Raw genomic sequence first — 16,023 nt, 5'->3', positions numbered from 1 at the left:
CTTCCTCTGTGCTCAACCACCAGATTTGGAGGATACAGGGAAGTGAATGGTGAGATATGTACCGGCTTCAGTGTCGGCTCTGTTGGGAGTTTCGGTGACTTGCTATCCGGATGAATGGTGGGCACTCCAAGTGATGACTATCGATGGTGCAAGAGCCTGGTAAGAAGATACATCCTACTTCCTCAGAAGCTGATGGTTGAGCACAGAGGATGATGATGACATATAGGGGAAGATGAGAAGGTACAAAGTGAAGTCACCAGATAAAGGTCTTTCAGATGTCTATACAGTATTGAGGACAGCCTCACACAAGGCACCAGAATGGTGACGTTTCAGTCACTTCTTATGTCGCCTTGAGGCCCCATAAACGCCAACATTGTTTTGACTTATGTGACGCTGTCCTCGCTACAAACATGAGAAAGACCTTTATCTGGTGACTTTGTATCTTCTCCAATTCCTCTATATGTCATCATCATCCTTTGTGTTTAACCATCAGATTCTGAGGATACAGGAAAGTGAATAGTGAGATATACTGGCTTCGGTGTCGGCTCTGTTGGGAGTTTTGGTGACTTGCTATCTGGATGTATGGTGGACCCTCCAAGTGATGACCATCAATGGTGCAAGAGCCTGCTAAGATACATCCTCATAATCTGATGGTTGAGCACAGAGGATGATGATGACATACAGAGGAAGATGAAAAGATACAGTCACCAGATAAAAGCCTTTAAGATTTCTATAGTGAGAACAGCATCACACAAGTCAACAGAATGCCGATGTTTCAGTCACTTCTTATGTTGCCTTGAGGCCCCATAAACCTCAACATTGTTTTGACTTATGTGACGCTGTCCTCCCTATAAACACATGACCTTAATCTGATGACTTTGTATCTTCTCCACTTCCTGTTTATGTCATCATCTATCCTTTGTGCTTAACCATGAGATTCCAAGGATATAAGGAAGGAAATTAAGAGTTATGACCGGCTATCCGGCCGGCTCTGCTGGTAACTTTGTATCTTCTTGCCGGGTTCTGGCACCATCCGTAGAGATCACTTGAAGCACCCTCCATTCATCCCGAAATCTGCACTCTCAGGAGTGCAGCTTCCAGTTTGGAATTTATGAAGAAGATGAAACGTTCCCCTGTGCCAGATACAATTCACTACAGGAAATATCACTGTCCCTTTAATTGCCAGACATATAACCTTCTGGAATACGGCACCGGTGGGACCATCTTTAAAGCTGTATTCCAGGGGTGGCAAGTTTTAAATAGTTACATTGTTGCAGCTTGGACCACTGTAAGCATGTACCCCATTAGAAGTTGAGAGGCCCCATCTCCACTAGCTTCTGCATGCCGTGCCAAGAGGCTGCCCTGCTGCATAGTGAACACAAGAGGTCGCTCTCTCTCGGCACAGGGGCCAATCAAAGAGCATTTTCTTGCTAAATGCAAAGTGTTCTCTGATTGGACAAGGTGGAGATTGTTGTGACATCATTTGTCCAATCAGAGAACGCAATCCTGCCTGAAACCTGCTTTCACCATATATAATATTAGAGTGTTAGATTCCAGGCCCAACCCAAAAAAAAAGAAAAAAGAAGGAAAGGGGTTTCAGCCCTGCCACACTCCATCCAAAACTAAAAATAAAGGTTTGGGCTTTAAATGAACTTTACCTGAATGTGATCTGGTACAGCAGGCCCTGTACAGCAGAGCTCAGACTGTGGGAGGAAGAAGCAGCACAAGGAGCCAATCGGTTCATATGCTAACAAGCAGTATGCTAATGGGAGGAGAGAGCAGAGTGACATGGAGATGATCTCATCAGTATGATGTTTCTCTTTTCACTATCCAGAAAGAAGATCGAGTGGCCAGTTTTTTTTTAATACATGGTTTGTATATATATATTTTTTTTTTTTTTTTTTTTTTTCTTGTTAATTTTTTTAGTCTGAGTATAGATCTACGTTTGTCCCAAACATGTTTGAACAAGGTGGGAATGTAGGAGGCGGCCTGTAAGTGAAGAGGAAACTGCATTGGAAAAAGATCAGGTTCCCTCTCCTGCAGACAGGGGTGTGCTGTGTAAATCTCAGGACTGGATGGACAGAAATACAAGTCCTTTGGCAGGTAAATCGGCTGCCTTGTATGTATCTATGCTGTTTATTTAGTGGTTTGCCTGGAGTTCAGCACAAGTAGTAAACTAAAACAACTGAACAATGAAGGAGATTTCACAGACACACCCATGAGGAGCCTTAAATAATACTGATTGTTTAGCCCCTCCCCCGCAGTCTTATACATAGGATAACAGAATACAATGACAATAACAGAGCTCATCAAATGAGCAGCTTTATTCCCCGGGACGAGGTTTGATGTCCCGGGGGAGGGGGGGGGGGTCATACAATGATAAGGCACAACGGGTGACAAATAAATAAGGTCAGTTCTTGGTGGAGTAGAGACGTTTCCATTATAGACTTTTCATCATCCAGAATATGGGGTCCCCTCGAAAGTCCCGGTAGGGGGTCTGCAAGGTGGACCTGGTTTTGGCTGGTGATAATGAATGTGGAAAAGAACTAAATGAGCTACAAGGAAGGAGAGAAGCTGAGGGTGGGGGTGGGGGAGGGGGAGGGGATAAGAATGGGGTTGATGTGGGGCAAGGTGGAGCAGGTGGTGGTGGAGGTGGGGAGAGTGGGGTAGATGTGGGGCAAGGTGGGGGAGGTGGCAGAGGAGGGGAAGAGAGAAGGTTAGATGTTGGGTAGGGTGGGGGAGGTGGTGGAGGAGGGGAGAGTGGGGTAGATGTGGGGCCGGGTGGGGGAGGTGGTGGAGGATGGGAGAGTGGGGTAGATGTAGGGCAGGGTGGGGATGGTGGAGGTGGGAGTGGGGTAGATGTAGGGCAGAGTGGGGGAGGTAGTGGAGGAGGGGGAGAGAGCAGGGCAGATGTGGGGCAGGGTGGGGGAGGTGGTGGAGGAGAGGGAGAGAGCGGGGTAGATGTGGGGCAGCGTGGGTGAGGAGGGGCAAGTGGGGTAGACATGGGGCAGGGTGGGGGAGGTGGTGGAGGAGGGGGAGAGAGCAGAGTAGAAGTAGGGCAGGGTGGCGGAAGTGAAGTAGACGTGGGGCAGAGTGGGGAAGGGGGTATTGAAATAGCTCTTGAGAAGTGTTCCAAGCTCTCAGATGGAGCCCTGGGTGGTTCCACACCTGAACATTCTTGAGGTGAGGGACATGGCGATTTCTTCGGTAATGAGGATGGCCCACCATGGTGGTTGAAGGTAGGATTTGTCTTGGAAGGGGTCACCTTCTGGAACATCCCTGGGGGCACCAGCGATCCTAGCCTTCCCATGTTCTGGACGGGCTCCGTCAGGCGGTACCCCAGGTGGTAGTAGAAGTCCTGCTTGTCATGAGTGGTCAGGTACAGGTTTCGGAAGCCCTTCCCTCTGGCGTACCTCTCTGTGGCCTCCATCAGCCTCCGGCCATAACCCTTTCCACGAAGGTCAGCGCTGACCACCACCGACTCCACAAACAGGCTGTCGGGGAGACCTATGACCTTGGAGAGTCGGGCGTGACCCAGGACGGGCCCTTCCCGGGCTCCGATAAGCACCAGGCACACGGGGAAATCATCTAAAGATTTTTCCAAGGAGTGGATCCGCGCTCCGAGACTTCTCCGCCACGTCTGGTTCAGCAGCTCCGCGCAGGACGCCGTGAGGTCAGGACGATGGTGCAGTGGGGTGAGGATGATGCTGCCCGGAGGGGGCGACCTGCGGGAGATCAGAAAACATGAGTGGATGTTGAGGAGTTTCTCTGATAGTGAGGGGCTGAACACAGCGGGGCAGCCTTTGTGACCCATCATTACACAGCCAATCGTTTAAGAAGAAGCCGCTAATCGACTCCCAGGAGCCAATAAACCTACTACATGTACAACTACTTTCTAACTATTTCGAGCCTCTATTTTGGCCTGAATGGTTCCTGAATGCTGCATGAATTCATCCAGCCAATGGTATTGCTGGGCTGAGGTACCGGTACGGTATGGGCCCCTCAGACCTTTAACAACCCCTCCAACCCGTTCATGGCAGAGTGGCTTAATATGGGCTGTCCCTGGGGAGCTGTGGGCTCCGCCCTCTGCGTATCGTGCTGACCCAAGCACCTGATGTGCCCCCATCTGAAACTGTCGAGACCAACCCAGGCCACGCCTCCATATCCCATCCTGACCAATCATATACAATCAAGTCCCATAACCCCTGGGTTTAATAGCGCCACAGTCCGCCTGGGGGGGGAGGGAGGTATTGAGGAACATATTTACAAAGTAACAAATGACTGATTTATAAAGAAACAAACTATCGATTTAAGTAATAAAATTATAGATTTATAATGTTAGCCCCGCCTCCATATCCCATCCTAACCAATCGTATATGATCAGTTCCCATAAGCCCTGGAATATAATAGCACAACAGCCAGTCTGTGGGAGGTTCTTAGGAACATATTTACAAACTAACAAATTATTGATTTATAAAGTAACAAATTATTGATTAATAAAGGTAGGCCAACCCAGGCCCCACCCCCATATCCAGTTCTGACCAATCATAAATATTCAGGTCCCATAACCCCTGGGTTTAATAGCGCTGCAGCCCACCCTGTGGGAGGTACCTAAGAACATATTTAAAAAGTAACAAATTATTGATTTATAAAGAAATTAATGATTTATAATATAATAAATGATAAATCTACAGAGTAACAAAATATTGATTAAAAATGAATACAGTATTCATTTATCAAATATAAAATGTATAAATTATTGATTTATAAAGTAACAAATTATTGATTTATAAAGAAATTAATGATTTATAATATAATAAATGATTAATCTACAGAGTAAAAAAATATTGATTAAAAAGTAATATGGTATTCATTTATCAAATATAAAATTTATAAAATTATTGATTTATAAAGTCAGGCCAATCCAGGCCCCACCCCCATACCCTGTTCTGACCAATCATATATATTCAGGTCCCATAACCCCTGGGTTTAATAGCGCTGTAGCCCACCCTGTGGGAGGTACCTAAGAGCATATTTACAAATTATTGATTTATAAAAAAAATTAATGATTTATAATATAATAAATGATTAAATTACAGAGTAACAAAAAAAATTAAAAAAGTAATACAGTATTCATTTATAAAATATAAAATTATTGAGTTATAAACAAACAACCTATTCATTTATAGCGTAACAAATTATCAAAATTATAGATTTATAAATTCGGACCAACCCAGGCTCCGCCCCCATATGCTGTCCTGACCAATTATAAATAATCAGCTCCCATAAGCCCTGGCTTTGTATGTCACCACAGCTCGCCTTTAGGAGGTTCTTGGGACCACATTGATAAAAGTATACAATTATTGATTTAAAAAAAAAAATTATTGATTCATGGAGTAGCAAATGATCAATTTATAGGGTAACAAACTATTAATTAGTAAAGTAAAAATGTATTGAATAATACAATAATAAATGAAAGTAACACAATGATTTGAAAAGTAACATATTTTTGACTAAGAAAAAAAGAATTGATTTATAAAAATTAAAACATTTTATAAAAATGTATAAAAATTAACAATTTATAAAGAAGCAAATTATAAATGTATGGGGTTAATAAATTATGGATTAATGAAGTAACGAATTACCAAAAAAAAAAAAACAAAGTAACAAATTAGTAATTAACAAAAGTAACAAAATATCAAATTATAAAAGTAACAAATCATCTAAAGATTTGCTACATTTTATAATCACATTCGTTGTCCAATCACGGTCCAGCCTGGTGGAGTCACATTCGCCCGCGCTGCCCATCCGCTAATGTGGATCTCGGTAACATTTGCCGCGTTCATTACAGCCAATGTTACATCATCCGTCTCCGATCAGAGGGGCGCCGGACCTCCAGAAGTGGCCATACAGAGAGAACACATAGCTGGGGCCCCAGTACACTGCTCCTGTCTCTGGGGGCCACAGTGTTCGGACAAAGGAGGGTCAGGGGCCCCTCTGATCATCACACACCTAAAAATAAAGTATAATATGGGGTCACCCCCCCTCTGTCACCCGATTCGGATCTGAAACTCACCCCCTTCCAGGGTTCTCCCCCATGTGCTCAGACACTCCCAGCTGCAGCCAATCACAGAGCGAGCCGCGGACTGAGCAGAGCATACTGGGAGTTGTAGGCTGATCTGAGCTGGGTGTGATGTGTCTGCGATACCGACAGCGGCCAGCAGAGGGAGGAGAGAGCCGAGAGAGAGGAATGCGTGCGATCCCGACAGCGGCCAGCAGAGAGAGGAGAGAGCCGAGAGAGAGGAATGCGTGCGATCCGGACAGCGGCCAGCAGAGGGAGGAGAGAGACGAGAGAGAGGAACGCGTGCGATCCCGACAGCGGCCAGCAGAGGGAGGAGAGAGACGAGAGAGAGGAATGCGTGCGATCCCGACAGCGGCCAGCAGAGGGAGGAGAGACCCGAGAGAGAGGAATGCGTGCGATCCCGACAGCGGCCAGCAGAGGGAGGAGAGAGCTAAGACAGAGAAAAAGAACTAAGAGTTGGAGAGCTACATACCTAAAAAAAAATCAATTTTCACGTTTTTAAATCTTACATTTAATTGGGATCAACTTCTTAAAAAATATATATAGCTATAGATCTATATATATCTATAGATATATCTATATATAGATAGATAGTATCTATCTATCTATCTATACATAGATCTATCTATAGATCTATGTAGATGTATATATATAGATCTATAGATATAAATCTATATATATATATATATATATATATATATATATATATCTACATAGATCTATAGATATATCTATGTATAGATATATATATATAGATATATATATTTTAAGAAGTTGATCCCAATTAAATGTAAGATTTAAAAATGTGAAAATTGATGATATATATATACATGGATAGATAGATAGATAGATAGATAGATAGATAGATAGATAGATAGATAGATAGATAGATAGATAGATAGATAGATAGATAGATAGATAGATAGATAGATAGATAGATGGATAGATATGCAGTATGTGATGTGTCTGGTCTATAAACCAAAGGCTCTGGATGGACAGTTGGATTGAAGAATGCAATTCTTTATTTAGTGTATTTTAGCAAAATTATTTTAGGGTCCCTTTGAACATCTCATTGTAACCTGATTGTGTTATCATAGAATGTCCCTTATAAATGAATATTTATTATTTTTTTCCTGCAAGCAAAACATGTCCTGGATGGAGCACACAGACAGATGAGAATTCCCAGCAGGAGGGCAGCCGAAGTTTATTTTTTATTTTTTTGCAATAAAAATGTATCTATAAACTGTAATCTATAAACCAGAGGCTCTGGATGGACAGTTAGATAAATGGCTCTATATTTAGGATGTATCTAGTCTATAAACCAGAGGCTCTGGATTGACAGGAGGGCAGCCGAAGTTTAATTTTTTAGTTTTTGCAATAAAAATGTACAAAAAAATGACAGAGGTATCCAGCAGCTGTTTGCCATGTGTATACGGAATCCCATTACACGTATACAGAGAGTGCTAAACACCGGTCAGAATAGGCAGCAGTTTATACGGCAGATATTTGGAGTGTCCTCAGGCAGAGATAGAACTGAATATTTATTTTTTTCTGCTATTAGATGATATGGTGCTCCGAGCCTTGTAGGGAGTATAAGGATCCTGGACTCGAATGATCTGACCCCTACAGGGAGGGACAGTTGGATAAATGGCTCTATATTTAGGATGTATCTGGTCTATACACCAGAGGCTGTGAATGGACAGTTGAATAAATGGTTCTATATTTAGGGTGTAACTGTCTATAAACCAGAGGCTCTGGATGTACAGTTGGATAAATGGTTCTATATTTAGGGTGTAACTGTCTATAAACCAGAGGCTGTGAATGGACAGTTGGATAAATGGTTCTATATTTAGGATGTATCTGGTCTATACACCAGAGGCTCTGGATGAACAGTTGGATAAATGGTTCTATATTTAGGGTGTAACTGTCTATAAACCAGAGGCTGTGAATGGACAGTTGGATAAATGGTTCTATATTTAGGGTGTAACTGTCTATAAACCAGAGGCTTTGGATGGACAGTTGGATAAATGGTTCTATATTTACAATGTATGTGGTCTATAAACCTGAGGCTCTGGATGGACAGTTGGAAAAATTGCTCTATATTTAGCATGTAACTGTCTATAAACCAGAGGCTCTGGATCAACAGTTGGATATTTAGGATGTATCTGGTCTATAAACCAGAGGCTTTGGATGGACACTTGGATAAATGGCTCTAAATTTAGTATGTAACTGTCTATAAACCAGAGGCTCTGGATGGACACTTGGATAAATGGCTCTAAATTTAGGATGTAACTGTCTAGCCAGAGGCTGTGGATTGACAGTTAGATAAATAGCTCTATATTTAGGATGTAACTGTCTATAAACCAGAGGCTCTGGATGGACAGTTGATAACTGGAATGGATACACAGTTCTGCCTATAAATATATCCTTTAGTTATATTATTTATCATTGAAATTATGACACATTAGAACATTGATTGAAGAATGCAATTCTTTATTTAGTGTATTTTAGCAAAATGATTGTAGGGTCCCTTTTGACCATCTCATTGTAACCTGATTGGTTATTGGATTCTTTGGTGTTATCATAGAATGTCCCTTAAAAATTAATATTAATTCTTTTTTTCTGGCAAGCAATACATGTCCTGGATGGAGCACACAGACAGATGAGGGTTCCCTGCAATAAAAATGTAAACAAAATGACAGAGGTATCCAGCAGCTGTTTGCCATGTGTATACGGAATCCCATTACACGTATACAGAGAGTGCTAAACACCGGTCAGAATATGCAGCAGTTTATATGGCAAATATCTGGATTGTTCTTAGGCAAAAATAAAAGGGAATATTTATTTTTTCCTTCTATTAGATGATATGGTGCTCTGAGCCCTGTGGGGAGTATAAGGATCCTGGACTTGGATGGTCTGAGTCCTACAGGGAGTATAGGGATCCTGGACCTGGTTGGGTGTACTGTATATTGTGCTCTGAGCCCTATAGGGAGTATAGTGATTGTGGACTGGAATAGATGTATTATAATTTGCTCGGAGCCCCGTGAGAAGTATAGGCATCATGGACTATGATGGTTTGCATCCCATGGGGAGTATAGGGATCCTGGACTGAGTTGGTTGTACTGCATGTTGCCCTGAGCCCTATGGGGAGTATAGGGATCCTGGACTTGGATGGATGTATTGTATTTTGCCCTGAGCCTTATTGGGAGAATAAGGATCTTGGAATGAGATGATGTACTGTCTGTTGATCGGAGCCCCATGGGGGGTATAGTGATTCTGGACTTGGATGGATGTACTGTATGTTGCTCTGAGCCCCATGGGGAGTATAGTGATCCTGGACTTGGATGGATGTACTGTATGTTGCTGTGAGTCCAATGGGGAGTATAGGGATGCTGGACTGGGATGGGTGTACTGCATGTTGCTCTGAGCCCCATGGGGAGTATAGGGATTCTGGAATGGGATGGATATACTGTGTGTTGCTTGGAGCCCCATGGGGAGTATAGTGATCCTGGACTGAGATGGATGTACTGTTTGTTGCTCTGAGCCCCATGGGGAGTATAGGGATCCTGGGCTGAGATGGATGTACTGTATGTTGCTCTGAGCCCTATGGGGAGTGTAGTGATCCTGGACTGAGATGGATGTACTGTATGTTGCTCGGAGCCCCATGGGGAGTATAGTGATCCTGGACTGGATTGGATGTACTGTATGTTGCTGTGAGTCCAATTGGGAGTATAGGGATGCTGGACTGGGATGGGTGTACTGCATGTTGCTCTGAGCCCCATGGGGAGTATAGGGATTCTGGAATGGGATGGATATACTGTCTGTTGCTTGGAGCCCCATGGGGAGTATAGTGATCCTGGACTGAGATGGATGTACTGTTTGTTGCTCTGAGCCCCATGGGGAGTATAGTGATCCTGGACTGAGATGGATGTACTCTATGTTGCTCTGAGCCCCATGGGGAGTATAGGGATCCTGGGCTGAGATGGATGTTCTCTATGTTGCTCTGAGCCCCATGGGGAGTGTAGTGATCCTGGACTGAGATGGATGTACTGTATGTTGCTCGGAGCCCCATGGGAAGTATAGGGATTGTGGACTGGGTTAGAAGTACTGTATGTTGCTCTGAGCCCCATGGGGAGTATAGTGATCCTGGACTGAGATGTATGTACTGTATGTTGCTCTGAGCCCCATGGGGAGTATAGTGATCCTGGACTGAGATGTATGTACTGTATGTTGCTCCGAGCCCCATGGGGAGTATAGGGATCCTGGACTGGGTTGGATGTATTGTATGTTACTGTGAGTCCCATGGGGAGTATAGGGATGCTGGACTAGGATGGGTGTATTGTATGTTGCTCTGAGCCCCATGGTGAGTATAGGGATTCTGGAATGGGATGTATATACTGTCTGTTGCTCGGAGCCCCATGGGGAGTATAGGGATCCTGGGCTGAGATGGATGAGCTTCCACATCTGTATTCTGCTGGGTTCTGCTCACAAATTTCTCCCTCCTCGGTTATAGACAGATTAGTGAGTGCTCCGCTCTGCTTCGATAAGCATGAAGTAGATTGTAGAGCGGCGTTGGTCAGTCGGTTCGGTGGGAGCAGTCCTGCCCCTTCCATCCGGGGTAACAACGACACTGAAAAAAGACAGCCATATACATCAGGTCCATCTTGGAGGCCTCTCCGGAGACCAGGAAGCCTCTGCCCTCGGGGTTCCTCCTAATGCTGAAGCTGTTGGGGTTCAGGTGGAGGTGGCAGTTAGAAGTGGAGTCTTCACACACACAGCGTCCGTTTCCTGCGCACAGCGCCTGGCTACACAGGGTGGCGCCGCGCGTCACATTGACCACATACCTCCCCAGTGTAGAGTCTATGTACGACTTCACCTCCAGACATGCCTCCTGTGAAAGAACAAAGCGCGGTCATGTGATGAACAAACATTTAAAAATACATCAACTTTCCAGAAGACTATCGGAAGAACATATGGCAGATACTTTCCAAAACGAACCAAACTTCCTGTCCTTAGGAAGCATTAGGATCACCATGACCTCCAGGCATTCAGCATTTTGCAAGGAAAAGGAACCAATGGCATCCTATGTGCTTAGCTCAGCACTCCTTTCCCTTTTAAGCCCACATTTCCAACCAGCATGCCATGGTTGATGAAGTTACAAGGGGCGGGGCCACCCAGTGACACCACCAGGTGACCCCACCGCTTAGTTTCTTTCGTGGCAGGTGGGAAACGGAGCTGTCAGTCAGCAGGAGCCAAGCGCCAGGTGTGGACCTTTTTTTATTTGGTGCCGATCGGCGGGCAGGGTTTATTGTGACTGACACTGGATTTACTTCGGGGGGACATTTATTTAGTTTTTCCCTTCTTTTAATAAAGGACTTGTTAAAAACTGTCTCCAGGTTTTTATTTACTTTAGTCATTTTCTTTGGTGAATGAGTAGGGGTACTAAAGTACCCCATGCTCATTCACACAAGGGGGCTTCCAGATTCCGATAAGTCACCCCCGCACCCCCACAACCACAACCACTGGGCCAGGGTTGTGGGTAGAAGACTTTTGTCCTCATCAACATGGGGACAAGGTGCTTTGGGGCAGTGGTCATCAACTCCTGTCCTCAGGGCCCACCAACAGGCCAGGTTTGCAAGATAACTGAAATACATCACAGGTGATATAATTTGCTGCTCAGTGATTGCAGTATTCTAGTCTGCATCTCCCCCAAGGTAATACATAAAACCTGGCCTGTTAGTGGGCCCTGAAGACAGGAGTTGATGACCACTGCTTTGGGGAGGGTTAAGGACATGTTGCCTGGTATTTATTCGCTATTCTCACACAACTGGGTGGTCTTCGGAGCGCAGTGCTCTGCACCCCGAGCCCACCCCTTTTTTGAAGCCTATAAAAGCCTCTGGCTCTAATCATGTGCTTCAAAAAGACCCCCCCCCCCCATTGGAATCCATGGTCTGGCACCCCTGATATGTAGATCAGGGGGGCCGGACGCATGGATGGGGGGGCGGCGCCTGTGCGCCCCTAATGGACGGGCCGCCGCTGACTGGTTGTTAAGGACGCCGGTGGGAGCTGGTGTTAAAATACTGTACCACAAGTGTTCACTACTAAAATACCTAATCACTTCAAGAAATAGCGCATGCGGTATTTTAGTAGCGTTTTTTTGGTGACTTGCAAAAACTTTTGAAAAATGCTATGAGCCATTTTATTGCTGATTTTAAAGCAGTAGATACATTTTCGTGAATTGAGCACACAGAGTAATTTGGCTCAGTGATTCCTCCCAGATTCTCACATGCTGTTGATTACAAATCTGTACAAATATCAAGGAAATGGGACATTGAGGATCTCCTGACGGTTAAAAAAAATAATCTAGAGAGGCCACATTAATAATAATATTGAAACATTGTATCAATGTAGAGGAAATGCTGCACAGTTACATAGTTGATAAAGTTAAATACAGACACGGGTCCATCAAGTTCAACCTATTTGTGTTAGTGAGAGTTTACGTGGCCATATAAAGAGCGATCTTTGGTGGATCACTTTTCAGAGGGCCTTTGACAGATGTTATGTTGCCTTCTCGTTCTAACCCCTAAGTGCTGGAACCATATTGTGCATTGCCAGAGCTATCTTTAATATGGATTGAAGCCTGGGCAAATGTTTTCTTGGGCCTTCCCAAATCCACTCATCAACTGGTGGCTCAAGGGATAGCTGCTTTGGGCCCCACAACAATGAGTGGGCCCGGGGCAGCTGCCCCTGGGTTAAAGAAGGCCCTGTGCGTGCATTGCACATGGATGCAGCGTGGCCCTGTTCACTTGGATGGGTCATGTTTGTACCTGTACATTGCATTCAGTGAGGGACACATCCAGAGGCACATTTACACAAGTGTTGCCCTCTGAAGAACAATCCACGGTGAATCGCTTTTTTAGAGGTCGTTTGACCGGCGACTGGGAGGTATTTTGTTTCTTTCACACCACCTGTTTAAACCTTTAAAAGCCGGAAACCCCAACTGTGGGCATTGCACGTGGTTGGGATGCAGCCTCATTAACTTGAATAGGTTGCGTTCTAAGGACGGTACTTTCTGCAAAGCATTGTGGCCATGGCAAGTATACAGATCCCATCCAGCTGCCTTTGCAACTTAAGGGGCTTAACAGTTTTTTTTATGAATAATGCTCTATAAAATATTTATATTGTCATTTCACAAAATCACGTAGACCCCCCAGTGACCCCAGTGGTGTGATGGGGGTAGCAAAGGTGACCCTTGACCCCCAACAAGGGCAAGTTCTGACCCCAATCACAAATTCTCATCTCTCGTCCCCTAATTGCAGAAATGGAAGCCCCATCACAATGTTTCTGTCTATGAGGCTCTCGTACTCACAGCTGTGTGTATGCTGGGGGGGTGTTATTAAAGGGGACCTGTCATTATATGAGACACCTGTCTGAGAAGCCTCTAAATGGCAACCGAGCTCCATCGCAGTCTACAGCTCCACCCCTTCAGTGATCTCCCCTATTCTGGTTACCTTGCTGCGGTGGTAGTCATTGTTACCCCACAGGACGACCCCCGCAGTTCCCAACGCTGCGCTCTGTCCGATCGTCTGGATGAGATCTTCCTGTGGAATACAGAATAATTAGTCACACATTACAACCTTATTGTACAATCTCTTTTAAGGTGGCCATACACTATACAATCTGTAAGTTTGTAGGGAAACATGGTGGGGGGGATGGGGGGGGGGGGGGATGCAGGCAGGCTGTATGGGGCCTTATGATTGCTAATGGTGGCCTTGCAGAGAAGAATCTGGAGATCTTTAGGTGAAAGGTTCTCCTTTGTATCAGCTCTGGGTTATGATGGGTTATGATGTATGTGTCACTTACCTGGGTCAGGAAGTCCATGCTGTAGGTGTACACAATCCGGGCGTAGGGAAATACAGGGAGCTCGTCCTCTACCGACTGCCCAGATACCCTGAAGGCCTCTTCCAGACGGTGTTTCACAAACTGTTTGACATACCCAGAATCCTTCAAAATTTGTTCCAGGTAGATATCCGGATAGAGCGCCTGGCTGGAGTTCCACATCCATTTCAGACGGTCGTTCCTGGCTATCTCCGGTTGCGGGCATTCTCCTGTGTAATTGTGGAGACCTTTTTTTGTAGTCGTAGTTGTAGCAGTTAGGAAAGCCGTAGAGGCCCCACAGCCCACCGGGCCTTAGTTTACGGCTTAAGGTCAAAGTGGACGTTATAAAACTTTTCAGCAGCCTCCTCAAACTCTCTTTGGGCCTCCAGCAGTACCTTCTTCGCAGGCCATGATGGGTGTCTCTCCTGCACCAGTTGCTGAGAACGTTCTCTATAGATGTTCATTTTATCCCAGTCCCGACCCCACAAAGGCCTCCAATCCTCCCAGTCTATGACAGCCGCCCCCTTGAAGTCCGGGGATGGGATAGTGGTCATCAGGTTTTTGTAAGCCTGGTTAAGGTGGTCACTAAGGCTGATGTTCTGCGGCAATCCGCCATTGATCGGATTGTCATCCAGGTCATAATAGGGGTACAGCCCAAGCTCGGTTTTGTAGAAGATCACCATCTCACTTCCTGAGAAGGATTGGTTCTCATTGACCACAATGTCAAACGGATCCAAGTCCAGGTCCACGCCATACTTCTCCCAGCACTGGCTGGTCGGGGCGTTCCAGATTGTGACAAAAGGACGCCCGGGAAGAAGAAACCCGGGGACTGCCATTGGTGTAAACCAAAACAGTTACAAGGTGATGGATGGCCAGAAGAAGAACCTTGTGAGACATTTGTCGTCTGGGAAATCTTTATAACCTGTCAAAAAAAAAAAAAAAAGAAAACAGAAACCATTATTACTGAACATATTTAGCCTAAGGTCAACAACCACTTCTAGTCAGCAATTTAATAATTGTACATGAATAATTCCCGAACGTGTCACAAGTTAACAGGATCATTTTTCACAAAATCTCCACCTGTTATCATTAAAATGGCATCCTTGAGCTCCAGTCAGTGACTTTGCCTAGGTTGAGGTGAGGTCACCACTCAGTGATGGTACATAGGCTGAGGTGAGGTCACCAGTCAGAGACTTTGCCTAGGCTGAGGTGAGGTCACCACTCAGTGATGGTACATAGGCTGAGGTGAGGTCACCAGTCAGAGACTTTGCCTAGGCTGAGGTGAGGTCACCACTCAGTGATGGTACATAGGCTGTGGTGAAATCACCAGTCAATTACTTTGCCTGGGCTCTGGTGATGTCACCAGTCAGTGATGTTGCCTAGGCTGAGGTGAGATCACCAGTCAGTGACTTTGTCTAAGCTGAGGTTATGTCACCAGTCAGTGATATTGCCTAGGCTGAGATGAGGTCACCAGTTGGTGACTTTGCCTAGGCTGAGTTGAGGTTGCCAGTCAGTGACTTTGTTTAGGCTGAGGTGAGGTCACCAGTCAGTGGCGTTGTCGAAGCTGAGGTGAGGTCATCAATTAGTGATGTTGCCTAGATAGAGGTGAGGTCACCAATCAGTGACATTGCCTAGGCTGATATGAGGTCACCAGTCAGTGACGATGTCTAGGCTAAGGTGATGTCACCACTCAGTGATGTTGCCTAGGCTGAGGTGAGGTTGCCAGTCAGTGATGTTGCCTAGGCCGCGGTGAGGTCACCAGTCAGTGACTTTGCGTAAGCTGCGGTGAGGTCATCAGTCAGTGACATTACTTAGGCTGAGGTGAGGTCACCAGTCAGTGGCGTTGCCTAGGCTGAGGTGAGGTCACCAGTCAGTGACTTTGCCTAAGCTGAGGTGAAGTCATCGGTCAGTGATGTTACCTAGGAAGAGGTGAGGTCACCAGTCGGTGACGATGTCTAGGCTAAGGTGAGGTCACCGCTCAGTGATGTTGCCTAGGCTGGGGTGAGGTTGCCAGTCAGTGATGTTGCGTAGGCTGAGGTGAGGTCACCAATCAGTGACTTTGC

General features: G+C 45.3%; 2 protein-coding genes across 2 annotated transcripts; both read right to left on the bottom strand.

Moving 5' to 3' along the window:
- Positions 1–1,874: 1,874 nt before the first annotated feature.
- Positions 1,875–6,197, bottom strand: NAA80 (N-alpha-acetyltransferase 80, NatH catalytic subunit). The gene is made up of 2 exons (XM_073591653.1): positions 6,077–6,197; positions 1,875–3,725 (listed from the first exon to the last, which is right to left on the bottom strand). The coding sequence occupies exons 1-2, from the start codon at positions 6,157–6,159 to the stop codon at positions 2,441–2,443; spliced, it is 1,368 nt and encodes a 455-aa protein (XP_073447754.1). The 5' UTR covers positions 6,160–6,197; the 3' UTR covers positions 1,875–2,440.
- Positions 6,198–8,554: 2,357 nt separating this feature from the next.
- Positions 8,555–14,857, bottom strand: LOC141102714 (hyaluronidase-1-like). The gene is given in 6 exon segments (XM_073591651.1): positions 8,555–10,973; positions 13,594–13,683; positions 13,946–14,215; positions 14,217–14,309; positions 14,311–14,787; positions 14,789–14,857. Coding segments are annotated over 6 exon segments (1,314 nt in total). The 3' UTR covers positions 8,555–10,658.
- Positions 14,858–16,023: the final 1,166 nt, after the last annotated feature.

Source organism: Aquarana catesbeiana, linkage group LG07, assembly GCF_042186555.1.
Source record: "Aquarana catesbeiana isolate 2022-GZ linkage group LG07, ASM4218655v1, whole genome shotgun sequence".
NCBI classification, from domain to species: domain Eukaryota; kingdom Metazoa; phylum Chordata; class Amphibia; order Anura; family Ranidae; genus Aquarana; species Aquarana catesbeiana.
This window is presented reverse-complemented; position numbering and strand designations above follow the sequence as displayed.

Bases quoted from the DNA above. Each gene is read 5' to 3' on its own strand.
- NAA80 (XM_073591653.1), bottom strand. From the start codon at position 6,159: ATGCTCTGCTCAGTCCGCGGCTCGCTCTGTGATTGGCTGCAGCTGGGA. The intron at 3,726-6,076 runs GTGAGTTTCAGA...GATCTCCCGCAG, and splicing joins GGGGAGAACCCTGGAAGGGG to GTCGCCCCCTCCGGGCAGCA.